Source organism: Motacilla alba, chromosome 3 (genome assembly GCF_015832195.1).
Source record: "Motacilla alba alba isolate MOTALB_02 chromosome 3, Motacilla_alba_V1.0_pri, whole genome shotgun sequence".
NCBI lineage: Eukaryota > Metazoa > Chordata > Aves > Passeriformes > Motacillidae > Motacilla > Motacilla alba.
This window is the reverse complement of record NC_052018.1, coordinates 29,027,345-29,052,424: the sequence shown is the minus strand read 5'-3', so window position 1 is coordinate 29,052,424 and position 25,080 is coordinate 29,027,345. Positions and strand designations below refer to the sequence as shown.

General features: G+C 36.8%; 1 protein-coding gene across 10 annotated transcripts in view; it reads right to left on the bottom strand.

The window, feature by feature from the left end:
* ADGRB3 (adhesion G protein-coupled receptor B3) overlaps positions 1-25,080 on the bottom strand; it is a 448,620-nt gene that overhangs the window by 39,192 nt on the left and 384,348 nt on the right. For all 10 annotated transcript variants that reach the window (XM_038130254.1, XM_038130259.1, XM_038130260.1 and 7 more), the window contains 2 exons: positions 4,998-5,148; positions 4,370-4,439 (listed from right to left, as the gene is read on the bottom strand). In XM_038130254.1, coding sequence (XP_037986182.1) covers positions 4,370-4,439; positions 4,998-5,148 — 221 coding nt within the window. The remainder of the gene's footprint in view (positions 1-4,369; positions 4,440-4,997; positions 5,149-25,080) is intronic.

The window sequence follows — 25,080 nt, the reverse complement described above, 5'->3', positions numbered from 1 at the left end:
CAAGCACTCCTACTATGGAACTTCAGAAAAGATAGGTTTCTACATATCTTGTCATTTAATAATTGCTATTAAAATGTCACCTTAAAGACAATATTTCTGTTAGAGAAAAATCATATATGATATATGATCTGTTCTCTATTCCCTCTAATATTTTGCAAACAATTTAAATGTATATTTTAAAGCATCTGAAAACTGTATTTTCTGGAGACCTCCTAATCTCAAAGAGTTTATCATTCTGCATCAGGGCTTTCAGTAAAAACCATCAGATTTCCAAACACAGAGCACTTACAGAATCAAATTCTAAATATTTGATATACTATGATGTAAAGCTTTTCATATCTGCAAAAGAACAGGAGCTTCACACACTGAAGTAAATGCAGCTGTGCTATTTTCCCAGTGATTACACATTCAAAGAACAGCATGTTTATTTGAATGCATGATCACACCTACATATAAGGCAACTCCAGCATATAGATTCAAATTATTTACTTGGATTTCATATTCAGAAACGTTCACATCAGAATCATGCATATCTTCTTTCTTTTCCAGTAATGCTTTTGTACTTTCCAAAACCAAGTGAAATAAATGCGAGCACACCATAATATTAACGGTCTGTTAGGGCTGGTATTCTCACTGCAAGGAACAAAAGCGTTTTCCATTGCAATGAAGCCATATGAAAACTGCCACATGAATGCAACAGCACCAGTGTGCTAAATTCTGGAATGATAAAAGGATGCAAATAGTTCCTATCTGCTTCACAGTTAAAAAGGTAGTACATGCCAAGCTATTTTACATCCTACTTCAAAAACCACCTACAACACTAATGTTCAATTTATTTTTGCGATGTCAAAGAAAAATGCTTTCAAAATTTTCTGCATTTTTTCCTACTATTTTTTCAAAAGCTGGGTTATTATTGTCAGTCTGGGAACACAGACTTCTGAGAGGGGGAAATGCATTCATAGTGCACTTCCTTACCAGTATGAACTTTTAAACTTAATGAAGATGACCACTTAGAGTCATTAGGACTTGTAATTAAAATTTTCATGTTTATAGGAGACAGAAACAGCAGTTCATTAAAATAGTTGATGTATTGTAGTTTGAAAATAACTTCAGTTACCTGTGCTGAAAAAAGGATCAAGAACAGTTTTTCCTAAATAAAAAATAAAAGTTTCTACCACAAAACACTTTGAGACAAATGAAAAATGTTTCCCTCTCTTTTCCATGTTATCAAGCAAAATGGCTGTTCAAAAGTGATTTCCACTTAGAGGCAGAACTGGAAAAAATGTAGAGGTTGTCCTTTTTTTCACTTAACCTTGTTTTTACAAAATCGGAATTTTCAACTGTCTGGATTTTCACCAGTGTGTGACATCATTATTGCAATATAGTCAACATTTCCTAGCTGATGACTGAAATTAAATTTTCCTCCATCTTCTTCTCTTGAAGACTGACTGCAGATAGATTTTCAGGTGCCTTCCTACACCACAAGGCAGTTCTTGTTGATTTTTTACTAGTTTTCTTTCTCCTCTTTGCTCTGATAGTTTTTTCCCCCTGTGTTTTATAGTTGTTTTTATTTTGTTCTCATGTTCTCTTCTTTCTCCCTGATGTGCACATAGCAGAAAGCCATATAAATTGATTAGTGTTAAGAGCAGCCACAGGTGGCTTTATGGGACCATGTTACATGATCATAAAATTCTGCTGAGTGATGAAGCATCTGTACACTTCCTCCCGTGTCCTATACATTTTGTGAGATGTTTGATACTCTCCAGGAGATTGGATCCTTCTCTTAAGAGAGCATGGCAAGAGTATGACTATGACAGAATTTTAATTTTTGCTGCTACAATAAATTCCTGGAATTTATCTGCACTGTATGTTAACATTAGCAGTTCACACAGGTTTAACTGTAAGTTTTAGTAGTGATGCTTTCCTGGCTCTGATTGTCTGAAAAGAGATAGCAACAATATTTAGTACAGAGATGGCTGGAGAAAGCTATTAAGCTTTCAGACACTACTCTTTTCCAGATAACCTGAAATATCTAAAAACTTGTCTCGGTGGGTTTTTAAATTATTTTTAGGAAATCCATTCAGCCTCTATCTCTATCCCTGTATCTCTATCACTACAAATGTCTGGGTGAAATATTTTTCTTATGTAGTTTAAAAAATACAGAAATATAACTGTCTAATAATTAGGACTTTTTCTTTTTCTTAGAAAAAGACAGAAATCAGAGACTGATGATCACAGAAATGGCTCCAGTGTGAACAATTCAAGCACTCCATACATATACCATAGAGAACTGAGAGGTACTGCAAAGATTCTTGGACTTTCTCCTTTTCCATGAATCTCTTCATGTGTGGGACTATGGAACTGGAATAAATTCCTTAATTTTCACTTTTAATGTTCTCAAAATGAGCATCTTCAAGAGCATGAATAGTTTGCAACAGGGTGAGTTTCTGATAGCAGCATATGTGTAATTGACTGCAACCAATTAGGCAAAATACAGTGTAAGCAATTAAAAAACTTACACAAGTGCTTTGGTTATGGTAGGAGGAGCAGGACAGGAGTTCTGCTTTTACACTGCCCAACAGCTGTCATAAGACACAATTCTTTGCTGCCTTCTGGAGTGGGACAGCACATCAGCTGGTGATGGAGGAGGAATCTCCATTCCTTGTCTTCACTGTTTTCCTTATGTAATTCTGATGTCAAATGCCAAGAAAATATATTTGCAAATAAGATGAGAAAGCTGAATTATGGTTCTGTTTGTCCCTTGTACGCCTTCATTTGGTCTTTTCTCCCACAATATTATGTCAGCTGGATTTGGATCCTGGGAGAAGAGCTGTTACATGTACAGAGATATGCTCTTTTTTCCTTTCCAGGTTACTCTTAATGAATGATTTGTTGCTTTTTCTGAATATTTCAGAATATCCTCTTTTAAAAATGCATTCAGCTCAGGAAGGAAGCAGGAAGAAATGTTAACTAAAGCAAGTACTCACACATGAATGATTTCTGTAGAGCAAATGTAATGGGATTAATCCTGCAAGGGACAGAGCTACATCCCCAATGGGGGTCTGGACATCCTTATTTAGTGATTTGTAATTCTCACAGCCTAAATGGTTTTCCAGTTGTGGTTTGAGAACTAAATATTAAAAAAATACAGCAAGATGAGTACATAGTTAAAAAAGAATTCAGAGGAGTAGGTTCTCAATATAACACTCAAAAGGGGACTAAGACCACAGTTGCACTTGCCAGATCTAAGTGTAATTAAGCATTTCAGTTACATAAGACATTCCTCATTAAAAAACTCGGGACACACGTTGTCACAGTTTATAACTGCAGAGCTTAGTGGTTGGAGCCAGAACTCAGGAGGAAGCTTGGTTTTGTATTCTTACCCACCCAGAGCTAGAGTGCCAAGATGGTGAGACATACAGGGAAGGGAGGGGGAATCCTGATCTCACCCAGTGATGATGCTAAGGAGAATAATTAAATATTCATTGAAGTGAAGACTTGACCTAACTCATCCACGTCGCTGATGAATGCCCTCATTACCAGTCTACAGAGTCATATTTCCTCTTTCTGTCCAGATGCATACTCAATTTCTTCGGCAACGTGAGGAGAGCTCCAAACAGGCTGACCAAAGGCAGCACACTCTTGCATACATAATGGTGGCTGGAGTGCTCTGCTGGCAGGAGGAAGGCTCAGCTCCTTCTTCATCAGAAGATCGAAGGGCAGCCTCTCTGAGGAGTTAATTTTCTGAGGTGCTAAAGACACACTGGAACCAGCCAGGTGGCAAAACTGGTACTGTATTAGTTGAATGTAAATGAAGCACACAAATTTTCTCCTTTCTGTCTCTCAAATACAGCACAGTCCAGGAAATGGGCTGGATCAGGGTGTCCAGGAGAGAGGGGATGGATGGGAGAATTGTTTTAAGATGTCTGAAGGGCTTTGGCTCCAAGCTGCTCAGGGGCATTAAACTCGAGGTACCTTCTTGGTATTTCTGAAACCTGAGTGCCAAAGACACTCTTGCCAGTACAGTTTTGGACATGTTTAAAGGTTGGCAGAGGGCACCCACAACATTTAACATTCACTTTTGTAAATCTATTTAAATGTTAGGTGTTTATGTGGACCTAATACTCAGTGCTTCTTAAAAGCTTGCTATTTCAAAATCTCAAATGAAATCTGTGATTCCTGGTGCTTTGCTGAGCTCAGTCCAAGACTGGCATACTGTTTGTTCTTATGTGGATCACTCAGTGAATCTCAGGGCAGTTCCAGGTGTGACTGGATACCTGTAGAGCCTTTAGAGTGTGCTATGCAGTTCCTGACAGGCATGACAATCTTGGTAACTAAAAACATAGTTTATCATTACAGATTGACTTACTAGTGAGCTGTTCCATATCCTTTTGTCTTGGTAAAACCTATTGATATTGCAACCACTAATGCTGGCAGTCCTGAAAAAAAACCAAAACAATAATAATCAGCAGATGCTGAGTAAAATATTGCTGTTCTGCCTGGACAAAAAATGACAGGGCAAGCTAATGCAAAATGGGCAATTTTACATGAAATGAATTATTTAATGAAGCACATTGCTATTGTAGGGTTTGTTTTCCTGAAGCACTGGCAGGGAGGAGGACACTGTTTTCTGCCCACAGTACACTGCTTTGATGTAGCTAAATTACTGGTACATTTGACAGGTCTTAACTAGAAAGGGGTTTCATAAATATTCAGAGAATGTTTCTTTCTTGTTTTATTTTGATTTCTTGATATTACACTATCTTGCTGAAAATCTTCTAAAATTTCATTAAAACATATTTAGAAAAGAATGCTACAATATATACCAGCATACCTTGAGCTTGAGATACAGTGGCTTCTAACCTAGTTTTCCTTTTAGTAACATGCTGTCTACTATCTTTCAGTTTTACTGAAGAAAATTATTATATTCTTGACATTGCCACTGCATTAAATGTTTCATTCCAATGATTCCTAGGAAATTAATTTTACTGACTTACCCCATCCAAGGCACAGGAAACGCTTCCTTATGAGTCGTGTCCTAATTTTTCCAGTAACAGCCATATATGACTGCCACGCTTCTGTCAAAACCCAACAGAATGAAGCTAAGAAGAAGAAGTGTAAAAATGCGGTGGTTGTGGTGCAGATGCCCTGCAGGGAGCAAAGAGAAGCTCATGCTGAATACTTAGGGACACTCATTTCTGTTTTCAATTCAAAGAGTTGTCATATTCTATCATCTTGACCTTTATCCTTAGCATCAACTCTCCCTTTTCCCCCTTTATGATGTGGTGGCCACAAAGAGCAAGAGAAAGAGAGAGAAATGTTGATGGGGATTAGCCAGAAGAGGTTTTGACTTGTTTTCTTAAACACTGAGTGTTCTGAGCAGGGACAAAAACACAAAATAAATCATGCCAGCAGATTTTTCTCTACACATTTACTCTAACCACGGACCATCATAAAGCCATTCTGATAAGCCAGTTACAAAATTATTGATAATAAAATCACATAGAGCTGAACAGAGAAAATGTGGGGATATAAATGCTCCTAATTACCAGTTACATTTTATTTTCCTCCATGAAGATAGACCCTGATTATAAAATTTAGAGTTGATTTTTTGATTTTTTTTAATTTAAATTTTATAGAATGTTAGCTTTAGATATATTTTTAGGCAGGTTTAAGTATCATAACCTTAACAATTGCCCTGGATATTGTTTCTATGGGTATCAGTCATTTGTCATCCGAAGAGTATTTTGAGCACATGCAATTGGCTTTTTTTTGTCACTGTAGCCCTTAATTAAACTTGACACTGTAGCTTGCGTAAATGAACTTCTTGGCATAAATGATCTGTCCTCCACTGTGTTGTTTAAAATGCCAGCAGCAGGCTATAAAATGCAGTCTGCACAGTACCCCAGAACCAAGACCATACCAGTAAATGCTGAGAATATCACTAGCACAATTTATCCTTAGCACAATTTAAAGTGTCAAAATTATGTTAAGATTAAAAGGAAGAACAGTTCACACCCCCAACATCAATGAGGCAAATTCATGAAAAAATGAAAGATATTACTTTATGATTATTTCTTTATGCATCATACACATCTAACAGCTACCTTACGCTTAGCCTTGTGTTAAGGCTGGTCAAGAGCTTTTACTGAAATCCCAGTGGAGCAAGTTATTTAGGGAGAGAATATACACATTCCTACTGATATATAGGTGCTTGCAAACATTGCTGATTCAAGACTGATAGGAATGATATGACATATATGACACCCATGTATTACACCATCCATGCTTTTTAGTTCTTTTTACATTCTTAATTGGAAGATTTGGGTTGAATTTTCCGTGATGTTAGTTTTTCCAGATTCTTGTCTGAAATCAGTTGTGCTGGTTAACTCCAATAGTTGTCTTAAATAAATAGCTGATACCAGCTGACATTATCATTAGCTGACATCACCATTAGCTGACATCAACCTCTGAACTTTCAAAAATTTATGCACTTGAAGAGCCAAAATGTAATGCTTTCTTGCTTTGAATTTACAGATGTGACAAACATCTTGTCTTCAAACCCTGAGTCAAATTGTCTATTTAAATCTAGAGGAAAGGGGTTCTGTATATTTATATACAAGAGAACTGTTGTTAATTAAAAAAAAAAAACAAACCAAAAAACAACAACCCAAGTAATGTAAACTGGAAAAAACCAACAGATCCTGAAATGGCAGTAGGTATTCCATCCTAGGCTTTGCCAATAATTCTTATGTTTAGATGTCCCTAAGGTATATGGATTCATAAAATCTATCCAGTTGAAGTCCAACTAATAGCAGTATTTCCTGTATATGAAAAAAATACCACCCTAAACTCCACTTATTTAAAATGAAAGCTGTGCAGTGAAACACACAATAAATACAACAGAACATTCATAAATGTCCTTTCTTTAACTAGCTGGTTCATATGTTATGAATTACTACTAGGCAATTTTAATTTGCTTTCCTATCAATGTTCTTGCAAAAGCTAGAGTTCTGTTGGAGTAAGAATTTGACAACAAAATTACTTTTGAGGAACTGTACAGAATCTTTTATGGAGGAACTGCATAGGTAAAAACACACTCTGAAAAAAAAAAAAGGTGAATATACTATTTTCCTTATAAATAATGTAAATACAAACAATCCTGATATTTTTGGTTAAAACACTGCTAACTCTTATGGTTGACTTGAGTGCCCACTGTAGGATTAAATTAATAATTTATCCTCTATTTGGGAAAAAAAAAAGATGACATAATCTGAGACAAATGTGGACATGGCTACTGTGGAAGAAAGAACTGTGATGAAAATGTTAATGATAGTGTTGAGCAGAAAATGAGAAGACAGAAGCAAGTTTCATGAGAAACAGTCTGTGCTCTAGCTGGAATATATGACTGCTGATTATATCTAATTCTTCTGAGCAGCAGACAGGTCTTTAATGAACAACAATGGTAAGTCTGTCTCACTGATATAACAGTGTATTTGCATCACATGCCATCAGAAATATGCAAATCAGCCTGCAAGCATCACCAAACAACCGCTGTGGGACTGTGATGACAGGCTCGTGTGCAGGCAGTGCTTGCAGTGAACCCAGCTTCCCTCCCTGCAAGAGGAGCAGTCCTGGCAAACAAAACTGCTCCCTCCCAGGCATAGCCATGGGCTCAGCACAGTTGTCCAATACTCCACTGGAAATCTGGCTTTTATGTACTTCCTTATTCTTCCCCTCTGATAAATAAATAAGGAAACAATGCTGTTCTGTCTGGGAAAGCAATGTATCTGGGAAGTCAATTTCCAAATAGAAACAAAAATTCATTTTTACATGAAGGTTGTTATTAAATGAGCTATTGAATATGTCTGATTTTAGAAATATACATTAGCATTTTTTCTTTCTCACCAAGTTATGGACTACTGCCAATTGCTCCTTCCTCTCCTCTTCTTCCTTGGCCAGGGACCACCACCTCCCCCCACCTTCCTGCACATGCAGCAGCATCACTCAACCCTTGTGGCCCAGCATTCACAGAAAGCTACAGTGTGTCAGCCTGCCTGCACCAAGAGATAGTGGTACACATCTTCCCCAGTGCTCAAGGAGGAGATGTTTCGCATTTGCTTCTAATTCTAGTTTATTAAAACTCGCTGAATTAATTACCTGTGCTGAGGACCTGTCAACCTGCAACAAAATTAATTTAAATTTAATTTATTCACTATTTCTTCATGCTTCTGAAATTAGGTAAACTTTTACGCTAACCTCCCCTTCCTCCCATTGCTTTTGTTCTTGGTTCCCCATATTTACTTATAAAAGAGAGGAAGGAACTTTTCTGTCCTCAGAATGCATGGTTTCATGGACTTTAATTGAGTCTCAGGTGTTAAGCTATCTGGAATATCTAAGTAAGACCATTCATCCCTTTTTAATAAACAATATACTATTGAAAACAAGAACACACATCAGGCATCAAATTATTTCTTCTCTCTTTCTCTCTTGTAAGACATCTACTTCAAATGAGTGTACTGAAGCACAGCTGAGAAATGTAAAAAAACAATGGAAATTCAAAGCTACATTTTCTAATGATTAATATTTTTATATAATAATTACTAGTGAATTTTTATGACCCGCACAAGTAGGCCACAAAGTAACCTCAAAATAAGAAACTCTCAACATTCATTGAGCATTTGGCTGTTGTGTTTTGGGTTTTTTTTTAAAAGAACAATGGTATTTTTTAATAGAAAAATATCTATTTGTTTGGGTTTTTTATTTTTAATAGCAGAGTCTTCTGCTATAGATTTTACACACAAAGGCAAAGAGGGTTAAGTAAGAACACCTGATTTGCTTTCTGGCCCTGAAACCTGTTCTTTTTCCTTCAACAAGCTTGTTTATTCTCTCTGGAGTCTGATAAACAGTATAAAAATCAAAGCTATTTGAAGATGAACACGAAAAATGAAATCTGTATTGGTGATGGCAAAATGAACAGGGCTAAAATTGACTCAGATTATTTAATGAAGAAGAAATAAGAGGTAGTAGAAAAGCATTTAAGCAATAACATTTCTTAGAGATTGGAATCTTGCCTTTGACTTCTCTCTGTGGAGATAAGCCTAAGGAGATAAATTAAATGGGTGCTATTCTTATGATGTTCTGATCATGAACTGAGTTCAAGAAGAGCACCTAAAGACCAGAATAATGAATAAATGAAACAAAGAACAAAAAACCCAAAGATAATGCAAAGGACACAGTAAAAAGCAGAAAAGTAATTCTATGACAAAATTTGTATATTTTATTTTCTTTTAGTCACTCTGAAGCCATCTGCTCTCAAACAGTGTATATTTCCCTTTTAAAAATCAAAAATGTAAATTCATAAAATAAGATACTGCTTATTATTCTGAATTTTAATTTTTTATTATCAACTATTTTTAAACTGATTTGGGCAATACAGTGTCTTTGCCTCAGGAGTAGCAGACTTCCATAATACAGGGATGCAGTATAAAGGTCAGATAATATTGAATGATGGATTAAATACTGATTTAGAGAGTAAAGTGACATGTTAAAATAGACATTCAGAGACTGTGGGACAAAGAAGTAAGTACTTTCTTTTCAGGAGTGGTTTTCTGGAAGAGAGACATATTTGCAATGAGAAAAAATATGGCAAGAGAGGCTGTTTCTTCAGTTGCAAACATATTTGAAACCCTTAGGATCTTAAATGTCTGAGAAATCATAGCTGAAGTCTTTCAGGTTTCTCTTCCAGGATCATTAATGTTGCTGACACCATAAAGCTTTGAAGATACCATTTAAAAAATCCCATGTTCCTTTCTTTTGACAGACTGTGCTGCTAACACCACTTGTTCAAGCAAAGAACTCAGAAAATTGGATATACCGATATTGAAAATAGCAATATAGTAGAAATAATTGTTCTGAAACAATGTTATTTGGGTTTTCAACCAACATCTATGAAACTGTTTATTAAAATTAACACAAAGGAAAAATTAGGGATCTTCTAAAAGTCTTTTCTGGTGTCATTAGCAGTTGAAGACTCAAGTGTTTTAACTTCACTACATTTTGTTCTAATATCTGACATGACACCCCAGAATAATTATTAATTGACCTGCATTTGTGTGATGAGATATGCACAGTTAATTATTACACAGAAGGGTTCTATATGCTGTACAAGACCACATAAATGGGAGCCCTTACTTTGATTTTTAAAGCAAGTTGTTTTTGCAGTGCAACAGCAGTAATTTTGAGCAATTAGGTGATCTGCCTTACAAAGATAATGAGTGATAACTAAGGACACTCAATTTTTTTTGTCCTTCTAATCAATCATTTTGTTTACCAACAACAAGCAAGATGCCTTTCTAGGTTCTGATAAATAGCATATAAGCTGGCTGTAAATGACCCAGCTCTTTCTGCAGTTCCTTTGAGTTATTTTACAATTACACTCCCATCTTTATCAACAGCACGGCTGTTGTGATGCACTAGAACCCACGGGTTCCTCCACACGGCAATCTCACAGCAAATGTTTTTCAATATCAAATTGTATTTTTCTTTTCTTTTTGGTATCATATGCAAATTATCACAATAGTTGCTAAACTTTGGGAACATTTCATGTTCCCAGTCTCAGGGTGCAATATAATTTGATCAGCTACTTTGATTTAAGGTTTTTCTTCTCTTCTGGAATCTGTCCATTTATCTGACAATACAACACGGTGATCCTACTGCAACAGTAGAAGTGTATCTGGAAGTAAACTTACACGTCAAATTGTAATTTTTCTCTGCATTTGTGCTTTCCACATGCACTTTTGATTTCCTTCTTACTATTTTCTCCTGAAGTTTCTTCAGATTTTACTATTAAATTCAGTTCCTGCTCCTCTTTTACCAATATTTACCTTGAAGGTATTTCTAAAAATCACCCCTCTATGAGTAAAGCATTTACAATCTCTTTTCACACTTACTTATGAAGACTAGTCAGAATGTCTCCTATTTTTCCCAGGTGCAGAGTTCAATAGAAGTGCTGTTTATATGTGATCCACTAGAAGTCTATGGAAACTTCTTTTTAACTTCTACTCTTTGGAGTTACTTTTCTTCAAAGTTCTCCCTTGGTAGCTGTCACCTCTACCACTCGTATCAACAACCTCTGCATTTAAATTTTGTATAGTGTAGCTGTACTGCAGCATCAGTTACATTTATGGAGAACTGCTGGGTTTTATTCAAAATATTTTCTCTGCTAGCCACTATTTTTCTCCAGATTTTATAATACACATAGTACAAAATAATTCTATCAACTAGATATGAAGAGATAGTCTCCTGTCTTTTGGGAAGGAAAAGAATTTATTAAAGTTTCTAGCTGCATGTGCAAACCTTTCTCACTCTGTCACGTGGCACAATGTTCACACTAGTAACTGCAAAGGTATCCTTTATGCACTGGCACGTGCATAAAATGTCAATAAATTCCTTGGCATCGTTTTGACCTGGGCCAAAAGTTTTTCTCCCAGCCCAGGCCCACACAAAGACAGAAAGAGAGCCTGGGCCAGGAACACTTCCTGATGGTCAGCTTGCACTCAATGTCCTCCTGCCCTGGAGAGCTTGGGTGTAAGGGATGGAAGCTGTCTTGTGCTAATTTGCCTTGGGGCTACAGAAATATTTGTGTCTTATTTTGGTGACTAGGAGGGACAGAGCCAAGATGTCCAACTGGATAATTTATATTATGCTGAGCTATGACTAATATACGAGACAGTAAAATTCATTCCATGTTGTTTGAAGCATTCTCTGGAGATTGTCAGTACAAAGCTCAGGCTTTTATTGTTTAACTCAGAATTGCTTTCTTGGTGACATGCCTACAGTAAATTGAAAGTCAGGTGGAAGACAATTCTCATACAATTTCCTTACACTCAAACTCATTTTAGTCCTCTGCCTGGTTTGGATTGTTATTGCCAGGTTATATTTAAGCAAATGAGTTCTGCGCAAGCAGTATCACAGAACAGGTTACTCAAAGGCAATTTAATTTCTTTGATTACAACACCTGGCAACAGAATCTCTTCCCCTTCTGCCTTTGTGCTGTGAAGATGTGTATTTTCCTGGGCAGCCAGGAAATGAAGCAATAGAATCCTCTACTTGTTTGCAGGATTAATTCAGAAGTCAGCAGAAAGACTCCTATTAATTTAAGTGGGCTTTATACTGGGTGTTACACCTATAGAATAAGGGATGAAATGTGCATGAGCAGAGGCTTGTGATCGCTCTTCTTAAGTGCTTTAAATGTTTACAAAGTATTGGATGAGCATTATTTCTGGTAAGTGATTATGGCCTACTTCATATCATGAATATGTTGTGTTGACTTTGATGTTAAACACTTTAAACAAGGTAAACTTCAGTTCTGTCAGGACAAAAAACCTTAATATTTTAACTCTGACCTCAAATAAGTATGTTTTGAAGTTTGTAAATCTCAGAAGAAGAGGTTTACAGGCAGGTATAAAAGAAAATAAGAAGCCCTTAAAACGCTAAAGCATAAAAAAATATTTATATAATTTTTTTTCAATTCCTTCCTTACTAATTACTCTCAAATTGCTATCATAGTGTTGTAGTAATGATGCTTCCCTGTGCCAGAGAAAAACCTTAGCTAATTGTCTTCTTTTTCTTGGTGGTGGGGTTTTGTCAGCTTTTTTTTTAAGCAAAAAAGTGGAAATCACTGGTATGCTTTCTTGAAACAACTTCTTCATTACAGAGCTATTGAGGAATGAGAATTAAAAACTTGAATTGAAATTGATGCTATCTTGAAATATTGCTCTATAAAAACAGCTTTGTGAGGTTTTGCTTTACTAAGTCTGAAAGAATTATTATTTAAAGAAGGATAAAATGTAGATTTGTGGATAAAATATAGATTTGTTTTTTGAATTGATGGGCAAGAAAAATCAACCTGGACTCTGAAATCCACTGAAAAATTAAGTTCTTGTATATCATTGTGAATAACAGCAATATAGAAGGAGAACTGAAGGTGCAGTGTGAACAGAAGGGACTGGATTCATTTGGATGCATGCACAGTTTGGCCTGAAAAGTCTCTGCAACTAGGTGTGACTCAGAGGAGAAAAGAGAAGGCATGCTGGCTGTCAGAATGCTTCTACTGGGCTGTAAGAAAGACTTCTACTTACTTGAGAACTATGCAAATTAATGTATTGATTATGGATCAGTCAGAAAATTATTACACTGGTTTTCAGGACCGTTGTTTCTCAGGAACTGTTTTTAGGCTGTGGAAATTCCATATTGCTTTAATTTTAAAATATGGAATGTGTAGTGAGCTCTCTTAAATGAAGAGAAATGCTCTTGGCAGATTTGAAGAGATAATAATGAGACAACTATGCTAACAGTGAAGAAAAAGCTGTTTTGCTGTAACATACAATGTGCTATATAATCATTTCAGCTTACTAGGTAAAGATATTCAGCTTTTTAAATCTCTCTTTGGGTTGTTTCAAGTAATATTAAGTTATAAGAAATATCTGTTTGCATTAGCTATATGGCTTTTACCTGTTTGGAGAATGGAGAATACAAGAGCCAGCAGTCAATCAGTGTGATGAGCAACCCAAGTTTCAAAGGTCCTGAGTCTTCCCAACTTTAATTTATTTAAAAGATCATGATGGGGGCTGTGTGAGTAGCTAGGGGCAATGAGCCAGGATTGGTAATGAAGAGGTGGCTGAGCTAAGCACAAGGACTACACATGAGTCAGCAATGTCAGCAAAGAAGAGTGGTTCAGAGCACAGTTGAGAGGGATCTCCCTATGGAGTTCTGAGAAAAAGAGGAGGAGGTGTCCAGGGACAGACAAAGGCAAGGAATTGAAGGAGCTTCCTTGAAAAGATGGTGTAAAATAAGAGGGTAGGGGAATGGATATGTGGTATGGTATATGGATACTGATATGTGAGACTTCAGATTCCTAGATGTGCATCCAATTGCAGCCAGTTCAAACTGATGTCCTGGTGAAACAAATCACCAGGAAAAGCCGCCATTAGGTAGGCAGAAAATACTGCCTTGTGTTGCCCCACAGTGCAACACATTCTTGTAAAAGAATGTTTTCCTCTAAGAAAATGTTGTTATCACTTGAGTATCTCTACTCTTAAATCAGATCATCTGTTTGCTCTATTTTAGATTTTGATGTTATTTGCTAACAATAAAATTGCTGTAATTTTAGGGAGTCTCCTCAGCAATCAAAATGATGCCTAGAATGAGAAGTTCAACAACAAAGCCTGCAGTTGTCTTTCAGTTAATCTGACTGTGATGATTATAATCCTGCCGTATGAAAACAGTCCGTCTTCCTGTCTAGGATACTGGTCTCATCAAAGATTCCTTCTCTGCATATTTGTAAGAGTTTCATCCCTTTACATGATTGACTGAAACCATTGAAGCAATAGCATTGCAATGCTATTACAACAGTGCCATATGTCATCTACCTTCATTCTTTTTCTGTTTTGGGGTTTTTTTTTGGTTTTTTGTTTCTTTTTTTTTTATCATAGTGTATACACATGTCAAAGTCTTTATGTAGGAATAATAACATGAAAAGGATGATTTTGCCCCTAGGAGCATTCTCAATTTCAAGCATGCTCCGTTTTCCTCCAAGGACAATGTCTTCTAGGATTAGCAGTATGGACACAGTAAGAAATGGTCTTTTTGAAAGAAGTAGTTTAAGTCCGCAATAGAAAGAATCCAGGAAAGGGAGATAGTATCTAAATTATTGTGCCAATCCAAAGTCTTCTCATACCACGTAACTTTTGTTTATTTTTCAAAAACAACAGATAAAGCAATTTTCAAAAAGATATGCTATGGTTACATCTATTTGTACTTGCTAACAAAATGGACAAGAAAGCATTCACTCATCCTGCAGCCAGCTGGAATAGTACAGAAAATGTCTATGTTAGTCAATTTCTTTCTACTCCAAAATAAGGTGGCCACATCCATACTGGTCTCTTGCCAGTTCCAACTATCCCGAGCTTGGGGACAATGCTAGCTGGTGTGGGACAAAATCACGCCAGAAGGCATGCTAATTATTCCAGAGTATGGATGACTTCATGCCAATGCTTGGGGTCATGCCCACCTACAGAGGCATGTAGAACATTTTGACTTTGTTCTCTTATGCAGTAAAACATGAAGTGGGCTGGAGCAAATGTAGTGGGCTGACCTGGGCCAGCAGCTAAGCACCTACCCAGTCACTTGATCACTCCCCCAGCAACATGGGGAAGAGAATCAGAACAGCAAAAGTGAGAAAAACCTGTGGGTCGAGATAAAGATGGTTTAATAAGTGAAGGGGAAAAAAGCCTGCACCAAATGATGCAAAAGCAGTCACTCACCACCTCCCACCAGCAGACTGTTGCCCAGCCAGTCTCCAAGCAACAGCCACCTTTAAAAGACCAGTGCTGGTTGTATTGCTGAGCCTGTTGTCATACAGTAAGGGATAACCCTTGGTCCTTTGGGGTCAGATGTCCTGGCTCTGTTCCCTCCCTTCAAATTCTTGTCCACCTCAGCTGACTCACTGCCAGGGCAGCTGAGAAACAGTGAAGGTCTTGATGCTGTGTAATCACTGCTCAGCAATGGCTAAAACATCAGTGCGTTAGCACTTTTTTATTCAGAAATTCAAACCACAATACCATACATGATTCTGTGAGGAAAATTAGCTCCACCTCAGCCAAACCCAGTACAGAAACCTAAAAAGAACCCAAATGCAGTGTGGGTGTGCATGTGTCCCCACACATGCTTGTGAACAAAGGGCAAGAGATGCTTTTGAACGTGTTCATAGAATGTGTAGACATACACATACCAACAGGCACTTTAAAAAAAATAATGCAAATGTTTCTGAAAGTTGTTTATGGAATACATATATGTATATATGTAGTTCAACAATTTCTATCATTTCTTTTAGCTGAAAACCCAATTTTAATATTTTTTTCAGAAATATTTATTCTTTCCCTGTAGCTTTAAAATCACAGCACATTATCACACTAGAAAAGCAAGTGGAGGCAGAGTGACCTTTGGATGGATGATACATTGCAAAACAATATTTTCAGTAGACAGAAGACAGAGGAGACTGCTTTGCAGCTCTGTATCAGATCTTGTCAACCTGTGTATGTGAGAGTGAATGCAGAGTGAGGGGAAAGAACAGAATCTCCACTTTGGGGAACTGGCAGTGTCAATGCAAAATTATTATACAATAGCATCATGAATCACACTAATTCCTCTTATGGTAATGATATTAATTTCTAATGCCTTTAATGCATTAGCCATGGGTTGTTTCAGAGCCCTTCCATTTTTTGTTCATGCAGAGATACACATAATGGCAATGAAGCTGCCTCATCCTCAGGATTAAATTGCATCTGGAAGAAAGAAATTCCTAATAGAGGGCTTTATTCAATACAAAACACAGCTAAAAATAGGTTATAAATTTAGAGCCCCTCTAAATACAGAAGAGGGAAAACATTGTGTAATTATGTGTTTCTAATGGTATTAATGAAATCAGCAATTTTCACATCGATGGAAGAGTGTAGAGCTATGGATACCTATGCACGCTGAGAAAATCAATCATTTTTCTGTGTCATTTTTTACCATGGCTACTGCAATCAAATGAGATAATTCATGGAAGTTGAAAGATAAAAGCAATAGTATCCACAACCAGAGAGAAGAGACTGTGACCACACATGTATATGGAAGTTTGATTGAGAATGGGAAGGAGGACAATAGGTTACAAAGTCAGCTAATATTTTGACATTAGCTTCTATTCATTGCTTGCACAAGAAAGAAAAGTGTCAAGAATTTTTTGCTTATAAAAGGTGAAACCATTTATGTTGCTAATACCTTAGCATTGTCTTCCAGAGAGGAGGAAATTCTGTGTGGTATCACATTCATTCAATTATCATTATCTGCTATGTTAAACCAGTAGGATAAAAGGTTTAATATTTATGAAAAAGCAGTGGGGAAACTTTCACAGTGATTCCTTTAGCATGATTTTAAAAATTTGTAACTTTGTGATTATTAAAGAAGAACACTATGACAACCTGGTTGTTTTAAAGGAACAAAGGATGAAATGATTTTGTAGAACACTCATATGCAGCAGAAGTTTTAACTAATAAAAACTCCTCTATCATATTACTTCAAGCCAGGTTTCTTGAATAAGGGAAATAACAGTCTTTTACTGGCTCTGGCTTTCATGCCTGTATTCCACTTCCCTCTGCTTCTTCTCACAGAGCCACAGAAAAGGTTTAGCTGAGCTAGTCCGTACTTATGATGTAAGGTAATATGTCAGCACAATCTGGAGGAGGAATCTGGGACATCATTACTTTTAGGATAGCACTGGTTCCTCATAGATACCAGTAGGAAGAAGGTTCTTCCTCCTATATGTTCTAAATACATTCTCCCTATGGAAGTCACAGTAAGGAACCTTGTGAGGACCCAAAGCTCTCTGCACGGCCTTGTATCTACTGGTTTCACTTTTGTTTAACTCCCAGGGAGTCTAAGAACATGAGCTTCCTGCTGGGAAAAAAAGAGGTTTCCAAAAGAGGAAGGAAAATTTTTGTGGAGAGAGTGCATAGAGATTTCAGCAGGATGATCTACAGAGAACTAGTGCCTAGCAACATGATAGCTTTCTTCAGGAGGCATTATCTGTGCTCTTAGATAATGCTTTCCAAGGAATTTGAAGAGCTTGCCATTAAAGATGCCTACCACAATAAAAGACTTACAGTGTCTCCATTTTTCAGGAAGAAGGACAAAACCAGAAAGTCTACAGGATCAATTTAATATAAATTAAATCCAATATAAATTTCTGAGCAGTGGACATCTAAGCAGTGACAAGAGGAAGCAAGTAGTGTACAAATTCCCCATTATGAACATTTGTTTAAAAGGTATTTTAGTCTTGTATCACATGAAAGAAGATGGCCTGAGATTCCCATAGTTATTTGAGCTATTTAATCTGCTGCTCCATTCAGCAGAACAGTGGTCACTTAAACACACACAGAGAGAAGATATTAACGTTTTATAAGAAGATGATTTGTTGTCTCTAATAATGTGTATGAGATCACTGTGTGAATGAGCATATATTTTACCAGAGACGATGGACTTACACAAGCCTGCACCTTTATTTCTTTCAGTTCAGTGTTGTGAACTGCGTACGCTCTGTGCCCAAGTCAGGCTGCAGTCTCCTTGAGAGAGGCGGCCCTGGTGCTCTCCCTCTGTGTTGGTGCAGGACCCAGCACCCCAGGACACCTGATAAACATGATTGCCAAGAACATAATCACCCAGGGCAATGCCTTGACAGAAGTTTAATTCTAGTAGCGTCTTAATTAAGTACCCAGGGTACTTAATTTCACTTTTGACATAAATACATGTGTGAAAGTCAGGTAGGAAAACAGCAAGTGCATTTCCTGAAGTCCAGTTTTACATATCAGTCAAAGGGCAAGCAGAATTGCTCAGTTCACAAAACTGCCAATTTATCTTCACCCCACATATCTGAAGGAAGACTGATTTTGCAGTGTTACTTACCCAAATCTATCACTGCTTAATAAATTACTCATGTGTGTCTGGCTGCCTCTTGTCATTGATTTTAGTTCTAGTCAGCTTTAAGAGTGCTGCTATTTCCTCATTCTTTCCTTCATTAATATTACCTTCTCAATCCATGCTAGCAATGTAGTTTCTAAAGATAAATTGTTCCCAGCCCTTGAAAGTGGGAATGCTGTGATGGCTTTATGGTAAGTGCTTGCTACTAATTACTTTAGAACTACTGTTGAATAAATTTCATCCAGATGAAGTTTATTTAGTGGCTTTCTTTTCCCCCTCTCCTGTAAATAACTTTGCTAATTTTAGCAATTAAAATATTTTAAACTGTTTTTTTACTATTTTATTCTACATTTGGTTGGCCAATTGTAAGACAGCTTGCTGTCTATATGTGGTATGAAAGGACTGGTTGATATTATTGACATTCTCTTTTAAAAAAAAAAAACTTTTCTGGTGAGAATACCCATTTTAATTACTCAATTGATCTCAGTAAACTACCACCAATACATTTCAAAACTTCCTCCTAGAGTTTCTTATTCTAAATCAAAAACTATCTAATATTGCATTTTCAATTAAATAAATTGCAGAGTTTATAGTATTTGTGAGAAAATTGCTGGTGCTTAAAAATATAAGCACATTCTGATGAAGCTGAAATGATGACACTTTGGCTTGTATCACAGCACTCTGGGTTTTGCATGAAACATAACAGCCAACAGGATGCAGCCGATCATCTGCAATTTTGTCTGAGTGTTGGATACACATGAATCAGTCTCATCTGTGGTGCTTTTTAAAATTTACTTCCAGTTATTGTGAGTGACTGTAAAGACAAACAACTCTGCTCAGGATACAAATCATGTAATTTGCATTCAAATAAAATTTTAAGTGTTAGAACTAGGATGCTCAACCTATTATTTTATTTTTATGTCATTGATACACAACAAAAATTGAAATGTGGAATCGCTGCTTTAGAATTTGAAGGTAGCCAAAGCGATAAATGAGTTTGAAGTGGATTAGAGAATAGCCTGACTGATGGATGCTTTGGATGGAGTCCTGGCTCAAAAAATCTTTAAATTGCTGACTGCAAAAAGTCATGAAGTGATATCAGAGATAGGATCATTCATGCTCTGTTCTGTAGTCTTTCCTGTATGTCTTGTTAATGTAGACAGCACAGTGCATAAGGCAGATCACTGAACTGAGCTGATACTGCTGTTCTTAGGCTCTAAAGCTGGCAGGTAGCAAAATTATACCAGACAATTTTAAAAATCAGGTCACTTCATGAAGGATAAGAATTCTTCCAGTGTGAAGAAAATCCCTTTCATCTACACAGTGAAAATAAGCATTCCTCTGCTGTCTGTTTCACCAAGGTCCAGATCCTCAGTAAAACTGTTCTGCAGATAGCCCAGACCAGCACCAGCCGCTTTCTCTCCAATACTGCACAGGACTCTCATCGCCACATCATTACAGCCAGCCCTCTTCAGTTTAAGCTTTTCTTCCTCCAATAAAAAACCATACATTTCAGACCTACTATTCTTACATGAAACTTTGATTTATTACAGCTAAATAGGATTTTCAAAAACAAATTTCCTCCACTTTCATAAAGATATATTTTTTATGTGAATTTACCAGCCTTTTGAGGCAGTCATTTTGGCGGTTCTGGGGTATAGCCTATTTCCTGCTTGTTTGTGGGCATTTTTCATACAACAGCAGAAGGGACAGGCAAGAATATAGTGAGCCAGATATATAAACCTGCCAAATAAGGAGAGCTTAGGTACAAAGTGTAATATCAGAAACCACTTGTTAATGTACGGAGAATGTGTAAATCTGCTACTACAGCAAGTGAACCTGCTAGCTGGTTGGATGATCTTGGAAAACAATTTAATTTTCCTGCCTGTGTTTGTCTCCCTCAACTAAAAAACAGTGATGATGACATACACACCACCCTCTTCAAATACAAACTCAAAAATTTTTACGGCTATGCATGCTTGGAATAATTGGATTGCAGGCTGAATGTATCTTTCTTTTTTCCTAGTAATTTTTTCTCAAAGAACAGGAAAGATGTTTAGTGGGATCTTTGAAATATCTGTTTAAGCAACAGGTCAAATACAAAGCAAATAAGTGTCTATTCTTCTAAACTCAACAGGTGTTTGTATGTGGACGTTGTGTTTATCTTTCTATCAGTATTTGTCTCTCAACAGAATAATGCAAGAAGGGAAAGAGAGAGACAGAGATTTTAAAAAAATCTAAATAGGTTAAAAAATGTTGCCATGGAGACCGATTCAGACACCATAAAAATAGCTTCACGTATTGTTTATACTGTCCTTTTGCCTTCTGCTATTCTATCTGACTGAAGTAGACAGCCTCAGGAAGATGCCCAGAGTCATAAAAAGGCAAAGTAAGAAGTCAGTGAAGGATCTCCCGGGTTATTTTGAATCTGCATGGCTATCTGAAAATCTGGGTTTAATTACTTGATTCAAAGACTAGTAATGGAAGACAGGACAAGAAATTTGGCTTTTTATAGCTGTTTTGTTTTATAGGAGCTTCCTGAAAATTCTGTAAATTCTCTTAAAATGAAAAACTGTATGTGCTTTAATTTTGCGGTTTGGTTTACTTTTATGAGTCGAAAATATAAGTAGCATTCTTGAAATTGAGGGCTGGTGATATTTATCTCTCAGAGTCTAATTGCATATTTGTAGCCAGTCAAAGCTATTTGGAGGTTTGAGTTTCTCTGAGTGCTTTTGTTTTCCTTTTTTTTTTTTATTTGGGTTTGATTTTTTGTTGTTGTTTTGGTTTTGTTTTTGTTTATTTTTAGCAAAAGAACAAACTGAGATAAGAGCATTAAATTTTCTGTTAACAGAAATATTTGGTTTCACACTCAATTTTGATACAAGAATAATTGCCTGGTTCTTTCTTGAATGTTACAGATACACCTCTTGACACATTTTTCTACTTTAAAAAATATTTCTTTGTATTTAATTTGTAAAGTAAGTTTTTAGGAAAGGAATGCTTCGGGCACTGAAATAGATGTCTTCAAAAAGAAATTATTACACAAATAAAAAAAGAAATGGATTGTGTATGTTTCTAATAAAAATGCACAACTGAGAATAGTAGCTGCACTGCTACCCACTCCTCTTGTGGCTTAACCCCACTAAACAGGACCAAGCGAGCCTTGCACTTGTTTAGTTGATCCCAGCCATCGGACTGTTTCACCTTGTTGTAACCCCATTTTCTAGTCCCTGTTTTGAAATTGATATGACAGGCATATTTATACATCACTTTTTCCAGAGGTGAAGGATCTGAGAAATGTGCTATGATGTGTTAACAAAGCCACTAGAATTAATGGAATTATATCTGCCAAAACATGGACATAAATTTCAAAGAAGTAATCTTCCTAGGGCAACTGAAATTGAACGGGCCAGATCTTTGCTCTCTCTGTGCCTTTTTGTACTGGCAAGGGGATTGATCACCATAGGAAATTCCAAAGCCGTAATACTGACAGATATTTCATCCCCTTTGCCTGTGGGGTTTAAGTCTGGTGAAGGGAGGTTTGCAAGGCTCATCTGACCCTCACAGCTGGGCCTGGGTTAGAACTCCTGCCAGGTACAGATGGGTTTGAGTGCACAGCTCACCCTGATCCACAGCTGTTGCCCATACTGTCTGCTCAAGAGATTTGTTTTGACTGCTATTTCTGATGTTGGAAAATTTCAGTTTGACCACTAGAAAAGAGTTGTGCCTTTATATCTGCAGATGAAACAATGGGCTGGGCAGTGGTCTGAGCAATTTTTCAGAGGAGAGACCAACCTGCAGAAGGATGAAGACAGTAAGCAGAAATAATGCCCACATTTGAGAATTTTTTAAGCTGAAGCTCAAATATTAGGCATCTTTGTTTTATGTGGCCACCCACAGTGACACTAGAAGTGGAAAGAAGCTTGTTGTCCAAAGGAGGAATATAGAAAAAAGAAACCTAGCAACACCGGTGCAAGGGTGAATTAAGGAAAAAGAGGAAACTTCTGAAAGAAACTCAACTCCATCTCCCTGCAATGAAGCCAAGATTACAAATGTCTGTGTGATAAAGGCTACTGCAAGGGCCTTGCTCTGTCTAGAGACATCAGCAGCATCAGGGGCTTGTGACATAATGGGCAATATCAGGCAAACATTCTTATCCATGACACAGGTGACATTGCTAAAGACCCTATATGTCCCTTCCCAGAGAGCCAATGGAAGAAAAGAATACAACAAAATACAAGGGAATTTTCATATTCATAGGCTAGGCAAAAAAAAAAAAAAAAAAAAAAAAAAAAAAAAAAAAAAAAAAAAAAAAAAAAAAAATTGATAATGCCAAATCTATTGGAGGGTTCCAGAAGTAAGAGAGAGGAAAAAAAAATTAAACAGGTTTTAGCTGCTGCAGTTCAGTCTTGCTGAACCCTGCAAAAACAGAATGTTAAAAGCAGACACTAATAAAAGACAAGATAGCTGATAGCATCAGAGATGCTAGTTTGCCAGCACAGCTTTATTTAGACCCAGATCTCACACCAGGAAAAGTGAGGTCTCACAAATCCTTAAAAAATAGCAACATAGTTTACATGTTAGCAGCAAAAGAGGGATTTTATCAGGCAATATTGAGGAAAAGAGAAAGTCACAACTATGAAGAATTTACTAAAGCCCATCAGGGAAGTTGTGCATTTATAAGGACATGCAGACAAAACCATTTGCTGTCTGTAGCTCACTGGGCATTAAATTGAGAGTCAGTGACCAAAGTGTTCTCACAGTCAGATGTTAGTGTAGGTTCCAGGCAAATCCACCCAGCTAAAGAACTGCTGTACACCTGCAGGAAAGCCCTCATCAGAAAGCTGTGTATCTAATGGTTGTTGGTCAGGGACCTTCACCACCTGAGCACCTCTAGAACCATCACTCAGACTGTCTAGTTGCAGTGCTTGTCTCTGTAAACAGAACTAGGTGTGGCTCAGACACGGCTCCATCTATAGTTCTCAATACCCAAATATATGACCAAAATATGTGAATTTACAGCAGAGACATTAAAAAATATCGTAAATTAGTAAATACAGATTTGAGGTCCAAAAAATGGGTATCTCTCTGACTGGAAGTATGAACTGGGAAATTAACAAGTTTGGCATAAATAAATAGGAAATTCAGACAATTTTAGAAAAACCTTTGCTATCAAGGGTGTTTTTAATATAAGACAGTACCTGGCTATGATGAATAAAGGGAGAAACTTTTAAAAACTATTTTTAATTCTTACATTTATAGAGTCACACACATGACTTTGAAAAGTTACAGGAAAAGATGAAAAGAACCATTCTAAGACTATATTTTTTACAGAGGTCTTCTATAACAAGAGCAATGTTGGGTACAACATCTCATAATCAGCATGCCATAGACAAACACAAAGACAAAGTAGTTGGAAGAAAACCAACGAAGAGTTATGGCTATGTGAAAAGTCTTTACAGAAAAGGACTTATGGAAGTGGAAATGGAGATACTAGCAGTCTTTTTTTTCCCTATCACATTATAATGAAAAAAAAATTTGAATGCTCAGTGGAATTCTCTGGTTCAAAATCTTTGCATCACATTCTACATCTGACTTCAAGAATGTGACTGATTTTTTTTAGCATTGAATGCAAAGGCAAAACCATTTTTACAGTGGCCACCATCCACTGGTTAAATTAAGCAGCTACCAACACAAGGAGAAAAGGCTTTAAAGAAAGATTTTCAGGTCTACATTGACCTTCCCTTGGAAACAATCCCAGTATCTGACAGTTAATTTCAGCAAATTAAGAGATGAATAACTAATGGACTAGACTTGCAAGAAACCTGCCAAATTCTGCCAAAGAGGGAAGTATTAGTGAAGTCAGCATTTAACAAACTTACTATTGTTTTGGAAAGATTGAATTGATTGCACACAACTGATGGCCAAATATTGAAGGGAAAGCACTATCTAATCTATAGTGTACTTCAGGAAGAGATCACTTCCAAAATGTGAGAGACATGTGGATCAAGCAGAGTTAGCACACTAAGAACAATAACCTATATGGTAGCTTGTTCTGATTGAGTTCAGACACTAGGAGAATAAGGTGATAGAAATTAGCAAACAAAAAAAATATACCTTGTCAGATTCTAGAAAACTCTCTGGCAAGAGGTGTGGAGACTTTTTAGTGCTATTATTTCAGACTTTACTGTTGGACTTTTTTTTGTTTGAGGTTTTGTTTGTTTTGGTTTGTTTTTCCTACAAAGAACATAGGAAAATTCCTGTAGCAGTGACTTTGCTAGATATATCAACTTGATTACAGTTTCCATCACATGCACACAAATCAAGTCAATCAATATTTCCAAAATGCAGACCATGACTAGACTAACAAGCTAAGGAGGGAGAGGCTATGGGTTCCAGTAGTATGGATAGGCAGGTGACTATCCATACTGCTGGAATGCTGGCATGATCTTTGCCATGGTCTCTGCCAAGCAATACCAATCTGTGTGATACTCATCACCCTCCAGTGGATAGCACAGGCCAAAACGCTGCATGGATACACCTTGCTTCTTCTGGAATGCA